General features: G+C 36.4%; 2 protein-coding genes across 5 annotated transcripts in view; both read left to right on the plus strand.

The window, feature by feature from the left end:
- The window catches only part of minar1 (membrane integral NOTCH2 associated receptor 1), a 40,638-nt gene extending 35,144 nt beyond the window's left edge, over positions 1 to 5,494 (plus strand). Inside the window, exon 5 of one of the 2 annotated variants that reach the window (XM_057333411.1) lies at positions 4,709 to 5,494. The gene's annotated coding sequence lies outside the window, so the exon portion shown is untranslated. Of the gene's footprint in view, positions 1 to 1,628; positions 2,468 to 4,708 lie in introns of those variants that run through there. The other variant, XM_057333419.1, reaches the window with a different exon arrangement.
- Positions 5,495 to 6,344: 850 nt separating this feature from the next.
- LOC130558234 (fucolectin-like) lies at positions 6,345 to 9,499 on the plus strand. Of its 3 annotated transcripts, none has more exons than XM_057340548.1 (8): positions 6,345 to 6,808; positions 6,941 to 6,970; positions 7,446 to 7,704; positions 7,789 to 7,928; positions 8,264 to 8,543; positions 8,698 to 8,834; positions 9,052 to 9,161; positions 9,265 to 9,499. In XM_057340548.1, exons 1-5 carry the CDS (start codon positions 6,775 to 6,777, stop codon positions 8,470 to 8,472), a joined length of 672 nt encoding a protein of 223 aa, XP_057196531.1. In that variant the 5' UTR covers positions 6,345 to 6,774; the 3' UTR covers positions 8,473 to 8,543; positions 8,698 to 8,834; positions 9,052 to 9,161; positions 9,265 to 9,499. The 3 variants fall into 3 exon arrangements, with proteins under 3 accessions (XP_057196531.1, XP_057196522.1, XP_057196517.1); XM_057340539.1 differs by having other exon boundaries at positions 9,052 to 9,140; positions 9,265 to 9,498; XM_057340534.1 differs by having other exon boundaries at positions 9,052 to 9,499.
- Positions 9,500 to 16,082: the final 6,583 nt, after the last annotated feature.

Below are 16,082 nucleotides of genomic sequence, written 5' to 3' on the forward strand. Positions count from 1 at the left end.
ACCATGTGTTTCTGAGCATTCTTCTCGTTGGATTTTGGTGTTTGACCTTGGATTGGTCTCGGTTTTTGTGAACCATTGCTGCCTGCATTGACATTTGCTGTGACCTCGTCTGTGACCTCGTCTGTGACCTCGTCTGTGACCGTTTGCTGTCTGCTCTGGACTTGTTGCCTGTTTCTTTAACTCTTGTCTAATAAAGCTGTGTTTAGATCCTCAAGTCTCGGAGCAATTCGTAACACAACCCAGCACTTGAGTGTAGTTCGAGAAACTGACAAGATGGGGATCACATATAAATCTTTGGTGGAGACAATAAAAGAAACATGTAACATTTTGAGAATTGTAGATGTTTTTGTTCAAGTTGACAAAATGCTGTCATAGCGCATATAATGTGTTTGCATTTGTTCCCAGCGAGACAGAAGTCAAAATGTTGGACTTGCTAAATGAGTTCTCAAAATGAGAGAATGCAATTAGATCTCATTTGTCTTCTTTGCACACTTCAAAATGATGTGTTAGTTTTAAAAAGGGTTATAAATGAACCCACTGTATGCTGGGTTGTTTCAACGCACTGTTGGGTCCAGTGTTGGGTAAGTTACTCTGAAAAAGTAATTAATTACTAGTTACTAATTACATATTCAACAGTGTAATTAAATTACTGTACAAATTACTCTCTCCAAAAAGTATTTAGTTACTTATTACTAATTACTTTCTATATCCCATATCAAGCTTGATAAGTTAAGTGAATCAAGGATAGACATGAAACGGCTTATTTAATTTATTCAAATAAATAATATTAAACTACATAAAGTACTCTTATTAACTGACCAAAGTATTACAAATGTGAGAATTATACATTAAAGCACAGATTTTAAAGTTAGACTTTTGATGTCAATTCCACTATTGCACACACATATATTACACAAAGTATTTAGTTTGATTACATCAGAAGTAACTGTAATTAAATTACAGAAAAAATAACAGTAATCCCTTACTTTACTTTTTCAAGGGGAAAGTAATTAAGTTACAGTAACTAATTACTTAGTAACTAGTTACACCCAACACTGGTTGGGTCATATACTGTATATAAACATTCTCTGGGTTGATTTAACTCCGTGGCTGAGTTTGTCCCAACACTGGGTTGAAAAGAACCCACATTTTTTAGATTCATAAATATAAATTCAGTAAATACTGCAAAGTAAATGTTAGCTTCAAGTTGTAAATCTCCTGAAGTCCCAGGTGTGTTTTTCTTTAGGGTAAATGAAGTATCCGTTTGCCTATCCATCTATTTATGTATGGGTAAACAGATGTTCCAAACGCCGCTACAAACTACAAAGAAAATATTGTCAATGTGAAAACATTCCACACCAGCTCACCTTATGGGCTTAACACGAGAAGTGTTTAGGAAACACATGTAAAGAGCTTCTCACGGGCACAGCAAGAAATCCATCTGAGAAAAACAGTGAAACAATTGATCGTATTGAGAATGTTGATGCAAAAATATGACAAAATGAAAGTGAAAGCAAGATGAAAGCAAGAGGCGGTCCAGTGCTTTGAGTCGATCTCATATTGCTACAACTTCCTGCAAACTCCTCTGGCAGAGTGACGGTGTGTGATATTTCAATCTTTTTTTCTAGCCATCCCCTGCACCAGAATGCCAGACGATGGAGATGCAAGCAGGTAACTTGCCATTTAAGCACTCCACACAGGTGGTGCTACAGCGGAGATGAATGTTCTATAACGCTGAGGAGCAATATCTCCCCCAGAGGCCTCAGTCACAGCCGTGGAGCTTATTTAGTCTTCAATCTTAATAGCCTACATGAAACGAGTTCTTGGAAGGGACTGCAAGGACAGGCCTGGGATCAGTTAAAAAAAAAACATCCCCATGTGATCTTCTGAGAGGCGCTCGACTGTGCCAAAGCATTCCTGTCCGTAATGATCTGGCAGGAATTAGATCGAATAGTAGATTTCAATGAAAATACTTTCAGAATAATTCAGCGCGGTGGCCTAGATAGAAGTTTCATCGCGGTCTCAGAGGGCTCGGAAAATATTTGAGTAAAATATATGCAAATTTGATGTCCTAATATATTCCTGGGCTAAACACACAGCTGGCATTTACTTAAAGGGTACGAGCTTTAGAAATCACAATCTAAGACTCAAACGTTGTTTTATAAAGGAAAAATAGCTCGGTTAAAATTGTAATTAGATTAAGCTGTTGCAACATTGCAGTTTATTTATTAAGTTTATTTTCAGCTATACGTGAAGAAAAAGAAAGAAATGATGAAAAAATATTTAATAAATTATTTGATAAATTATTATGAATTACTTCATTATTAAATGTAACATAATTGTATTTATTGCGATGTTAGTATTATTATATTTATAGACTGTTGTTTCTCTCTCTCTCTTTTACACTTGATGCTTTTATGTCTCATGTCGTTCTTGACATTTACTGCCTAGCTTTTCCCATCTATCTGTGCTGCCCTCATCTCTCTCTCTCTCTGTTGAGGTTGAAAGTGGTCTTCTAAACAGAGGTCAAGATATTACAGGTTTTCACAAAAAAACCGAATGAAAAGCAGCATTCTGCCTGACTGTGTGAAAGTGTCAGGGCACGAGCTGTTGTGGAGTATTGGAACTGCTGTGATGAAGGTTTTCTCAGGCTTATGCTTTGTTTTTGTCAAAAGTTATGAGTAAATGTAGGATAAGTGTCTCAAGTCACAAAGCTGAATCCTTTAGCAACTGGAACACTAAAAAATAGAAAATGTGAAATTATGATTTAGGTTACCATTTTTCAACCGCAGTTTATCGTGACCTTGACTGTGATCTATGGACAGTTTTGGTGTGAAAAGTCTTTTTAATACCAATCGATCACATGAAACAGAGTTGTGATCCTGAACGCTCTTTGGTGAAGGGCCGCGGTTTATTCATATTCCTGTCAGATCCAATATTGACGGCACAGCACTGCTTTTTAATCTAGTCTCTCTGCAAATCCAGCGTCGACCTGTGCCTTGTTCACAAAGGAATCCGCGGCGAAATGAAGCCAACAAACGCCCAATGTTTTACCCACGTCAGCTGGAATGTCTTTAGAAAAAATCATAATGTGGGAATCCGAAGGAAGGTTATGCAGCGACTGTGTTCTTCCACAACCAGGCAATGCACAATATTTTGCGATCTTTAACGGCATGTTAAATGTCAAATGTCAACGGCAGTACTGTCATGCGCGAATCAGTGGGCGGGGCTAGAGAAGTAGTCGTTGATATTCTTCTGTGGAGGCGGTGTTCAACCTAGACAGGTGCATTCCAGGACCTGGCGTTCACTGAGCCTGGTGTCAATAACAGTTGACATTTCAGTAACATGGGCGTTTTCAGTTCTGACACTTACAGGATGTTCGCTTGAATACAATTCCCTCTTATATAACAAAAGCTCGGGTTAAAATTGAAGTCTTAATTCATGACACCTTTAAGATTACATTTTCACAGATGCTCTTTACAGTATGTAGGAAGATTTTATGTAGAGATCAGTATATCACAAAAATGACTTGGTTTTCACAAACTGGGTCACGTATGATCACTGTTACACAGTTTTGACGGAAAATGAAAATGTTACGGTGTACTGCATGGGTGTTGTGGAGTTGTATGTAACATTTGGTATTTAAGCCTGTTATTTACATAATAAGCCTGAGACAATGCAGCACAGAATAATCACAACACGGTACAGTATTTGTCTGTTGAACTCCTTATTTACAGTATATTAGCCAGTATATCATGTCCTAACCATATACTTATTTCTGCATAAAACTTTAAATGGTTGATGTCTTTATTTCCCTCTATTGTACACACATAGTTCCTTTTATCTTTAAAGTGTATTGATTATTTCAGCCATTTTAATTACAAAATTAAATTGTTATTATTGCTATGGTAAGTTTACAGAATATGACTAAAACATTGTGAAAGTTTATGGTTGCTTATTTTACCATCTCACCATGTGTCATGATCCTGCCTCACCTTGTCATGCTTTTCTAGTCTTGTGGCAGGATCATGACAGCCCCACATGTTTTGTGTGGAAGCACGTGGCCATTGTTTGTTATGATGGCCATGTGCTCTCCTGTCGTATCTTGACCCCGCCCCCTCGTTTCCCCGTCTAGCTTCCCACCTTAATTATCCCTTCCACCTGCTTAGTGTAATTATCCAGTGTTAGTTACCCTATTTAATGCCCTTGTGTTTGCTGTCCTGTGCTGTTTCGTTTTGCTATGTTTACATTATTACCTCGTGTCCAGAGGGCTGTTCCATGAAACAAGATTATGAAATAAGACAGGCTTATTTTGGTAAATTTTGAATACATTTCGGACTTCATCATCTTCTTGTTTTTCAGTTTTATGGCGGGTAGCACCAACATAAAGGTGCATTATCGCCACCAAAAAAATGTCATAATAATATTTAGATCTTCAAAATTATTTCATTCAACTCTTTTCTTTCAAGATAAAGAAATAAACTCTCTATTCTGTAAGTGTATATATTTTTAAGCTTTACTTCATCCACTCCTGTATTTCTTAGCTCACTTTTCATTATTTCTCGCTCATTGGAATACTTTTGACAAACGCAGATAACATGTTCTACTGACTCTTCTAATCCACAATGCTCACATAATCCTAATTCTGATTTGATGTCTGTTGATAATGACTGTGATGAATCTGAGGTTTCTCTTCAATGTTTTACAGTATTAAGTCTCGACTGTATTAATCATCTACAAGAGCTACACATGACAAAACAAACAACGGTCTTCAGTCATAAACAACGAGATGTGTTTACTGGACAAACAGCAGCAGTGAGATCAACATGAGAGACGCGTCTGTTAAACATGTGCATGAAGATCTGCATTCAGAATCCAGCAGAACGCCTCAATAATGATTTAACATCAACATTATATTGACATGTTATTGCATTATTGCAAATGTTTCAGGTTTATTGTAATATTATGTTTCCAGTATTGACAATAAATGTATATTACGAAGTGTGATCACTGATATTGTGTTGATACGTCACACATTATAATATTGTAAATAATCCAGTGAAAGTAAACATGATATTAAAGATGATTATTGATTGTCTTAACATGGGTATTGCAATACTGCAAATAAACAATCAACAGTGTTACGTTCCCAGTTTAAATAAAAGGGGTAGGAGAGAACGTACAATAAGAGTGATAAATTAAGAGATCTCGTCTCAAAACTCACAACAAGACAACCGTTTTCTCGTTTTTAGGCGTTTTGATGACGGCAGTTTAGTTTCTAAGGAATCTGTTCATACTCCTAGGAAGCGCAAGGAAAAGACGGAAAGAAAAAAATAGAAAATAGAAACGTCAGATAATAAACTTATAAAACTTAGTGTCGTCACCTTTTGACTAGAATTGGCAGAAATGTTTTCTTGTCACTTTATCAAGCAGCTTCTTGAGGTCTCACCCTGTCATGCTTGTTAAACCATATTAAAGAAGTTCCATCTATTCTGTGCTCTTATTGGCTGTTCTTTCTTCATTATTCAGTCAAAGTCATCCATTTCAAGAACATTTGTATTAAATAAAATGTTAGCTTTGTCATGAAAAAACATGTATGTTTGTAAAAGGTATACTTAAGTTTTGTCTACTAAACTCATTTCAGACATTTAAGCAGACACTTTCAGATCAAAAGTTTTTTTGTAATAATAAGAAACATTTCACTCAAGTGTCGCAAAATCTTTGACCGGTAATGTAATTAATGAATGTGACTTTGTATCCAAGAAAAGTTGGGATGTTATGTGGATTACAAGAACTGTTCATAGCATTGTTCACTAGAGAGCGATGTCACATAAAGTAAGGGGTTAGAACAACCTTCAAGTCGATAACACCAGAGTAAAGACACAAACCATTTTGATGTCTGTTTGTGTTTTTTAAAACACTCCCCTGATAGCACACATACATCTGGGAGACGTCTATTTGATGTCTGCATTTACATCTTCAAGACATATTTTTGGATAGTTTGCTCGTGAGACGTTTCCTGTCAGATGTCATCTCAAAGATGTCTGTAAGATGTTTATAATTTCGAATGTATGTAAAACTGACTTTTCTAAGACGTTTATCAGATGTTTTAACCCAGCAGATGTTTTCCAGATCTTTAGCAGACATCTTACAGACGTGTTTGTACAGGTGCATGTCTTATGCCAAACTACGGTATATGTTTTCTTATTGTTTGTGTTGTATTCATTTTATTATTTAGTTTAGTAATTTAAGTAATTGAAACAAACAATAAAAACTAATAGAGAGAGAATTAAAAGTCACATATAGGAGTGTTTAAGTTTAGGTGCAATTCTCCTGTTGTCCTGCAGGTGTCCTCATAACTCTGTTTTACGATGCACTTGAGGATTTACGATCACTCTCAGATCACTCAGATCTACGACGATTTTCAAGTTATGATGAAGTTACGATGCTTTTGGGAAACACGCGTCTAAGATGATGTGTAAAGAGTGTTCCAAATGTACACAGCGAATGTGTAAGAACAAATGTAAAGATGTAATTTGTCATATTAGTGTGTAAAGTGAATGAGGTGCATTAGCTGTATATACGTTCATCAGAGCGTCAGTGATGACGTCATGAGGGTGGAGAGTCAAACAGAGTGAAGAGTGAAGAAGACACACTGAGTGAAATCTTCACCTGTAATCCCCGAGGTGAGTTCGGCTCATAATTCTCTTGCGGTGCGTGTTGACTATCTCTTCTATTCTCTCTGGGTCTGCTTCTTCACCTTTACACGGTGACATGGACAAACTCATTCATCTGATTTTACTTTCTTGTGAGTACACCTCACCTCACATCACCTCATAAACACACAAACATCTCAACATTATACATGCTGTCAGCCATTCTTCATTCAAATCTTTTTGCAAGTTAAACATTTGCATTAAAATGATTTTTTGTTCAACAGGTCTTGTTTGTATTCCAGCTAGTTCAGGAGGTAATCAACTCTTTTGATTCTTCACAGAAATGTAATGTTTTTTTGTTCATTCATTGTTGTAAGTTTGTGGTTAGATGACAGTTTAATTCTCATGAGAATGTGTTTCTGACTGTTCTCTAATGCTTCATTCTGTCATGTTTGTGTTTTTAATCATCACTCATCTAGACGCTCAGTCTTTCCAGAGCTTCCAATGGAAATATAATAAACAGATTCATATTTTGTAGCTAAGAACATCATTATTATTTCATTCATGTTCTGTTAACATTAGTGACAGAAACATAAGTGCTGCTAACACGCAGCTCACGTGTGCATTGAGAAACATCTGGAACTGTTGAATGAGGCAATATACAGTATATCTGGTAGTAAATGACTAAAAATCTAAAAACCTCATATTCACCTTTTAATGTTGACACATTTCATGACTTCTATATCTTTTGAGTGACTGATCAACTGTCTTTGAATATATATTTTCTAGAGAATTTGGCATTGAAAGGAACAGTTACACAGTCATCCACATATCTCACCCATGGAGCTCAATATGCCATAGATGGTGAAAGATACAGAGATGAATTCTGCTCTACTACAGCCAAAGAAAATAACCCATGGTGGAAGTTGGATCTCTTGAATGTTTATAATATTAGTCGAGTGATCATCACGGCTCATGGCAGCTCTTTGGAAGAAACCAGTGGAGCAGCAGAGATTCGGATTGGAAACTCACTGATCAAAAATCCCACGTAAAGCTGTTCATGAAATCACTTTTCATTGATTGATTGATTGATTGATTGATTGACCTCTATAGAGATTGATTTTCTCTCTAGATGTGCTGTGATCGCCGATCCTCTACCTGGTAATACTGTCAGTTACTCATGTCATGGGATGGAGGGACGTTATGTGAATGTGCTCAGATCTGGACCACCATCTCATCTCAGTCTGTGTGAGGTGGAGGTCTATGAAACAGGTCATTTCTGTCACAAACTTTGATACTGTTAGATATTCCTTTTACGAAAGGACTATTGGAACAATTTATAAATCATTATAACTGTATGATCATCAATCAAAAAACTCCCATGTGCCCTTTAACATTTGAAGGGGAAGATTCTTGTTTATTATAAATTGACATTAATCTTAGAACGGTTATGATGTATCAGACTTAAATTTCTATGTCAGATTAAAGTTTTATTAGCTGTTTAAAGAGGCTGCGGGTCTACCGTGAACATAAGTGTTTGTGTTAATATACATATAAGTGTTTATATATCTGTAGAGATCAACTGTCTTTGAATGTGTATTTTCTAGACAATTTAGCATCCAAAGGAACAGTTACACAGTCATCAACATATCTCACCCGTGTAGCTCAACATGCTGTAGATGGTGTAAGAGACGGCCAAGACATTGGTACATACTGCTCTACCACATCACTTGAGAGTGACCCATGGTGGAGGTTGGATCTCTTGGATGTTTATGAGATCAATACAGTGATCATCAGTGCTAGACCAGACTGCTGAGTGGTTCAAACCAAAGGAGCAGAGATTCAGATTGGAAACTCTCTGGAAAACAATGGAAACAACAACCCCATGTAAAGTTATTCATGAAATCACTTCAACACTTTTCATTGATTGATTGATTGATTGACTGATTGGTTGATTGGTTGGTTGATTGATTGATTGATTGATTGGTTTAAACACCTCTATAGGGATTCATTGATTCTCTCTCTCTCTCTCTCTCTTTAGATGTGCCGTAACTTCCGGTCTTCTACTCGGTCACACCATCAGTTACTCATGTGGTGTAATGGAGGGACGTTATGTGAATTTGTTCATACCTGGAAGTATAGTTCTCTCTCTGTGTGAGGTAGAGGTCTATGGAAAATGTAATTACGAAAAAATACTATTTGGTAAAAGCTGTACATTAAAATATAATATTTGTAAATGGAAATATTTGTTATAATGAATGATTTGAGACCGTTCCCAAGTGTGATTCACTTATGATAAAAAAAAGAAAGACGAGAGCGATATGAACGCTATGAAATAAGACATTTTGTCTTCCACAATTGTTTTATTTGTGTTTATTAGAATTTGTGTTTTCAGTTTTAGGTCAAAGAACAAAAACCTTTCTGAGGCTGAAATTTTCCTCCAGTGGTGATGTAGCTGCCGAGAGCGACGACATCCTCCATCAGGTCAAAAATCCCCAAATAAAAGTGATTATTTACGAGAGAAGTGATATATGACACGAGTGATGGTGAGAGAATGAGAAATGAGAGTATGTTTTGTGTGTGTATTGACATATTTGATGAATTTTAGCTGCAGTCTGCTCTGGCATCACACATCTCTGATTTGAAAGTGTCCTGGACACAACACCCCAAGAAAGAGGAAGAGAAAGAGGAGGAAGACACACGTAAGTATCCTACAGTCATGTGTTGTCAGGACAGGCCCCGCCCACATCTGGACTCCAACAACATGACCTTATCATATTATATCAATATAAAAATTCCTCAATGGAGAGTAAACGTCAAAATAATCACATGTGAAACAACCGAATACATGTATAAAACATCTTACCTTTAGAGATTTGAGAGGAATTTTCTTCTTGAGAACGTTTTTTGTGAATCCGCTCCTGGTTCTTCTGTGGCATGAGTGTGAAGAACTTTCACAAAACAACTTTATTTTTAAGAGTAGAATGATGACTGGACTCATCGACACTCTTTAAAGATGAAAATTCTGTCATCATATTTTCTTTTGTCTTCTGCGGAAGAAAGAAAGATACTCATACGGGTTTGAAATGACAAGAGGAGAAAATGATGACAGAAGTTTCATTTAGAAGGCGATCTACTTCTTTAATGTGAAAGTACAGAAAACAGATCAACACAGAGTGATCTAAAATCATCATCATACAAAATACAAAAAGCATTGATTATATGTGTATTCATCCATTAATATTTTCTGTGAATTGTGTTTCATTTACAGGTTCTTGTGATTAAAATCCTTATCAAGAATCTTTCAGCTGGTCCTTTAATTTCAGACTGTGTCTGTTTTGTTTCAATTGTTTATTTTTATATCTTTATTTAATCTGAGTTTAGTTTAAATGTGTTGTTTTGCCTTTATTTAATCTAAATTTAGTTTGAATTGGTTTATTGTATCATATTATATATATTTTTCTCTTGATGTGAGACACTGAATACTCATGTGATTGAAAACCCATTTGAACTTTTCTGTAACATTTTATTTGCCTTAATTTTGGGGATATTGCAATATTAATTAATAGCAATTTTCTATCAATATCATCATTGTTCAAATGTTTAGTGAGAGCTGAGAACAGAGGAGTTTTCTGTACATGTTGGATCGTGTGAATATTGTGTAATTAAGGTCAGATTTAATTGTATCTATGATGATAATAAATAATAATATTCTCTGACTAAAAAGAGTTTGCATTGTGCTGCCTTCATGTGCTCTCGGAAATTGGTTAATTCCCACTTCTGTCACGATTCCAAGCTGGTTGTGTTCAGGTGCTTTGTTGTCGCAAAGAATGGAAGAAAGTGTTATAGTTTTCAAGCGTACATCCGACTGTTTAGTTTTACCGCATTATCTAGTCAGTTTGCCGACTGTTTTAGAATATTGGTGAAATACATGCTTTCTTTTTTAACTGCGCATAAAGCATACAACATCAGAATCATTTATTGTCAAGTACAATGAGTTAACATGTACAAGGAATTTGCCTTGGTAGGCTGGTGCAGAACAGTTACAAAACAAGACTTTAAAAGACTTTAAAGGTGTCATGAAATAAAAAAATGATTGTTCTTATTGTTTCACACAGTGTAGCAGTATTTATTATAAATTATTTATCTTTTTTTTGATCAAAATTGTTAACCTCACTGAGTTTGAGAATCGCAACCAATCTCTCAGTCCTCTGCTCACCCCTCCCTTTCGAATCATGACGGTGGCCGCCACAGTAAAAAGATTTGTTCTGCACTTACGAGGAGAAACGTTACTTCTCTCGGAGGTTATGCCCATTTGTAGCTAAAGCTGTCAAACACCAGTTTTCATTTACATTGCTAAAGTGGGATTATATTACCGGTCCAGCAGAAAACAGGCAACTTCGGCATCGCTTTGAAAACATTTATCTTTCATCAGCGCCTTCCATCTGGGAATAGCTACTCCAATGTTTATCTTGGATTTCTGTCGTCGGCTGTCTCTACTTCGTCTGGCAGCATCACGTTTGCGCTTCTTTGCCGACGGAGATTCACGCTCTTTCGGCTCTTGTGCACAATACGCATGGTCCTCAAATTTGACCAAAACTTCTAACAAAGAACGAACGATCTACGCTTCGAAAAAGCCAGACAGCAACAACAACTTAGTGACGATGCAAGCTGCCTCTAAAAAACATGAAGAAGAACAACATATATAAGAAAGGCGTTTTGTAAAGCTGTTTGTCCATTTAGGGCAACTGTACAAAACATGGCGGCGCAACATGGAAAATTCCATGCATGGCCCGCTCTGTATGTAGATAGAAATAGTTCATTCTAAGGTAATGCAAACATCACGCTTCATTGCGTAAGGTCTTTATACACCTCTGAAGACATAGTTTTGTATTTTATATTGCATTTCTGTCAATAGATCCTCCTAAAAATCCCACACTGGATCTTTAACATGGTGTGTTCCAGAACACTCAGGAAACTCAGAGTTTGTTAACCCCAGAAAAGGGCTTTGAATAAAAGACTAAACTAAAACTATAAGTTACCATAGTAACTAACTCAGTGAACATAACCTACTTTCTAGCAGGTTTTGTTGAAACACACCCAGAAAAAATGAGAGACCATTTCAACAATATTTTCAGTTTTTCTGAATTTACTTTTTATAGGGATGCATTTACTGTACATGAAATTGTCGTTTTGTTTCATTCTGTGAACTACTAATAATATTTCTCCCAAATTTCAAATCAATATCTTGTTATTTGCAGAAAAGGAAAAGTGGAAGGATGCGCTGTGTTTTTTCAATCCTCAAATACTGCAAAGAAAACGAGTTTATATTCACTTTTAAGCAACAGTCATATTTCTACATATATTTAGGAAAAGTTCCGAAAATATAACCTCGATTTTGATCACAGTTTTCATGTCTTCACATCGCCGTTGCATGACTTCTGAGGTTTGATTTAGTTGAAATTCAACAAACACTGGACTGCAATGTGCACATATATTCAATCAACATGCATACGGATTCATTTCTTGTTTTAATATGATTTATTTTGCTACACGTACAGTACTGCTGCTGTATAAATAGTCCGATAGAAATCAAGTTTGACTCACTTTTCTCCAGCAAAAAGCAGGTTTAGGTCACAACTGCGACCACTGGAATCGTATGATTTGCATACGCCAAGTTCTAAACACTCTTATGCGTTGACGAAGGGTAAGCGCTTTTTACCAGACGCTTTTATCCAAAGTGACTTACAAACGAGGCAAACAAAGGAAGCGATCAGATCAACAAAAGGACAACGGTGTGCAAATGTTGTGAAACTCTTACTCAACTCAACACAGAACACAAACCTATAGAAATACATGCATGCAACACATTTGTTTTGTGAATGGAACGAGTAAGAGAGAATACATGGAGTATTCTAGTAGAGTGACGTGTAGTTGTTCATCTCTTCTTGAGCGATCGTGTTCGTAGGTGTTCATCACTTCATTATCTCATGAACTGAACCTGATTGACCTCATCAGCGTGTTTGTTTGTTATTTAGGGAAACATGTCAAATACTCTCTGTAGTGACACGCGAGGACCGGGGTGGCTACAGGAGCGTCTAAAGAACCAATTTTTGCTAGCTGAGAATAAACTCAGTGAAGTAAAGTTTGATGTTGATCATCACTTCATGTGCTGCTTCTGTCTCTGTTGAGTTATCACACAAAGAACTGACGGAGAAAGAAACATGAGCGGGAGAGGTTTAATGACAAATACACTTTGATCTAAACATGGGATTAAATGACATCAAAGACACATTTAACCAACAGTCTTATTAACACATTTTCTTTTTTTACGTGTTTACATTGGCATTACATGTCTTGTGTTATTGAAATGACACATGAAAAACAATTCTTCACACAGAAATAAAAAGCTTGAATTGTTTTTAAACACTGGTCACATTGAGCTGATGCTCAGTTTTGTTTTCAGGCATGTCATGATTTGAATTGATGATCCTAACAAATGAGTTTAAAGCAAAACACTCTTTTACCAAACAAATGATGTGTGTTTAATGATACGTGATGTTTCCTGAAGAGAGATGTGAAGTCATGAATCACAAACACTCTCATGACTGTAGTCCAGTACTTTTACACTGTATTAACTTAGATTGGTGACGTTTTACAATATTGTATTTGTTAGCATTGGTCCACTGAAAACCCTGATAAGTTGAAAGTTAAATTGAAGGAACGGGTTTGGGAAAGTAACATGTAAATAATGTCTCCCAAAACTTCTACATTTAAGTTAATTTACCAGATGCTTTTATCCAAAGTGACTTACAAATGAGGCAAACAAAGGAAGCGATCAGATCAACAAAAGGACAACGGTGTGCAAATGTTGTCTTATTATATGAAACTGGTCTTATTCAACTCAACACAGAACACAAATCTATAGAAATACATGCATGCAACACATTTGTTTTGTGAATGGAACGAGTAAGAGAGAATAAGACGTGTGATTATTTCTGGGTCAGGTGTTGATGAGTGACATGTAACACTGTCACTGGCTGTTCTCAGTACAACACTCAACACAATTAGAAAAGCAAGACACTACATGACTGTTTCTGTTATTAAATTGAAACACTATCAATTAAACATCCATCTTTTAGATGTAATATTTACAGATTTTCAAATGCAGTTCATAAAGAATAAATGCATTTGCACTGCAGTTACAACTGCATTGATGTATTGGATTTATTCTACATCTAACAAAAACACCAGTAGGTGGCGCCATTGTCGTAATGAGTGCCTTATGTATGCATTATTTCATTTATAAAGACTGATTCGTTTGTGAATGAGTGCCAGTATTCATATAAAAACTGCATTCTTGCTTATGTGATATTTTGAACTACTTCATATCTTATAAATAAAATATCTAAATACAAAATGAGTAAAGATTTAAGGAAGGTTAGGGTTCGTTTGTTGCAATAGATATTAGAGACATAAGAGTTGACTGATCGTTTTATTGAAGGTCTGCTTTTACACAGCTTTGTCACGTCATTCTTTTGTGGCTCTTTTCAGATACATCCCAATAAACCATCTGAAATACCTTCACATATGAGCCCTGTTGGTTCTTTTAAAGCCCTGCTCTCTTAGCTCTTGGATTTTTTTATCAATAGTGTTAAACTTTATGAAAAAAAACATTGAAGTCTGAAATCCTGAGGGGGAGATAAAGCTATAATTCACACTGATCCAACAAACCCCAACACAACAAACAGCGGTTATCTGAAATAATTGCGATTATGTCAAATAATTGCGATGAGACGATTATTATTAATATTGAATTATTATTTAATAAGCCCTAATCAATATCTGTGTACGACCGATTAGAATCTATAGCTTTACACTACACTACCGCACGACACACTCAAAAGTCTAGAGCCATTTGAGAGGTGCATCCCTAATGTTCACTTAGAAATACTGAGGAAAAACATTTAAGCGCCTTTAAGTATCACATTGCTACATATTGCTATATTCATATACTGCACAGTAGTGTTTTAACGCAATAACTGCTTTATCAGATCAATAAAGGATTATCTTATATCTTTCTAATTGTCATGTTTGAGTATACATGTATGCTTTAATTACTATAAAAATACAGAACTCAGATTGACTGCTAGTGTCTCATCATTTGATTTGTGTGAACGAGCTTGAGCTGTTCTGACCCGCAGCACAAAATAGTTATAAAATGATAACAGAAGTGGGATTTCTGCCATGGATTTGTACATTAAAGGGACAGTTTGTAACTTTTCTGCAAGAGCGCATGAGAAGAGTCGTTTGGTGTTCTGGTGTCCCTTCATGTCTGAAGACTGTTGAAGATGTCATGAGAGAGAGAATGATGAGTCGCTTCTCCTCTCATCACAGGCTCAGATAGACAGAGTGAAGTGATGGATGTTGTGAGGAGCGCTGAGGAGGAGCTGCTGACTCCTCGAGACGATGAAAGAAGACGTCTAGAGGAGGAGATGAGAAAGACAACACAGCGGGTACAAAAGAACATGCTGAAGTATTGAGAAACCATCAGTGATTTAAAGCAAAATAAAAATGAAGATGACATCCTCATGAAGAAATCATGGCAATCATGAACATGGCGATAAGAGAAATGTCCACAGACAGCGTCTAACATCAACACAACAAACACAAAATGTACCAAACAATCGAGCCAATTGGCTTGACTGAAAATGGAACGAGAATGGTGAGAATGGTTTCTAAAGGTTTGTGTGTTGCTTCAGTAAGCGTCTGGTTTGAGCACAGCTCTCCTGGTGGTCATCTGCAGGAACACAGATCTCAGACCAGTCCTTAGTGTGTATATGACACGTTAATGATGTGAAGTTCTGAAGGAAATAGACATGAAACAACACGTTACAATAAAAAACACATTTGTTTAATATAGTTGTTCTGCTTCTGGTCATGTTAAAGATGCAGACCTATAGGGCATAGAGTCCTCAAGGGTAAATAAGAAATGTCCGGTTTTCGAAACAGCTGCTCTTTCTGGCCCAGAGAAGCCCACAACAAGCATCATCATCTGTAATTCACAATAAAATGAATTTTCTAACAATGCGTGCATGTTCCTTTTCTGATGTTTTTCTTATCTACACAGTGCGTTGGGTCCAGAAGAGACGACCCCATCCATTAGATGCTGGGCTGTTTTAACCCAGCGGTTGGGGTTGTCCCCTTTTGACCCCACTGCTGGGTTGAAATTACCTAGCATTTTTTAGAATGAATATATAACTTCTCTATAACCTCATAAGACTTCTACTTAGTTAGTTCAGCCCCGAGCAAGACCTTTGGTGAAAATATTTACTTCAGCCAGAAGGTAAACCATTTTATAGTTGAATAGCTTTAGCCAGAAGGTAGTTCAGTTAGTTTATCCAAATCAGGTCAATTGTACAAAGA

Source organism: Triplophysa rosa, linkage group LG1, assembly GCF_024868665.1.
Source record: "Triplophysa rosa linkage group LG1, Trosa_1v2, whole genome shotgun sequence".
Classification (NCBI taxonomy): Eukaryota; Metazoa; Chordata; class Actinopteri; order Cypriniformes; family Nemacheilidae; genus Triplophysa; species Triplophysa rosa.

Coding starts and splice junctions, on each gene's coding strand:
- LOC130558234 (XM_057340534.1), top strand. CDS start 6,775: ATGGACAAACTCATTCATCTGATTTTACTTTCTT. Junction 6,809..6,940: donor TCATCTGATTTTACTTTCTT/GTGAGTACACCT, acceptor TTTGTTCAACAG/GTCTTGTTTGTATTCCAGCT. Junction 7,705..7,788: donor TCACTGATCAAAAATCCCAC/GTAAAGCTGTTC, acceptor TTTTCTCTCTAG/ATGTGCTGTGATCGCCGATC.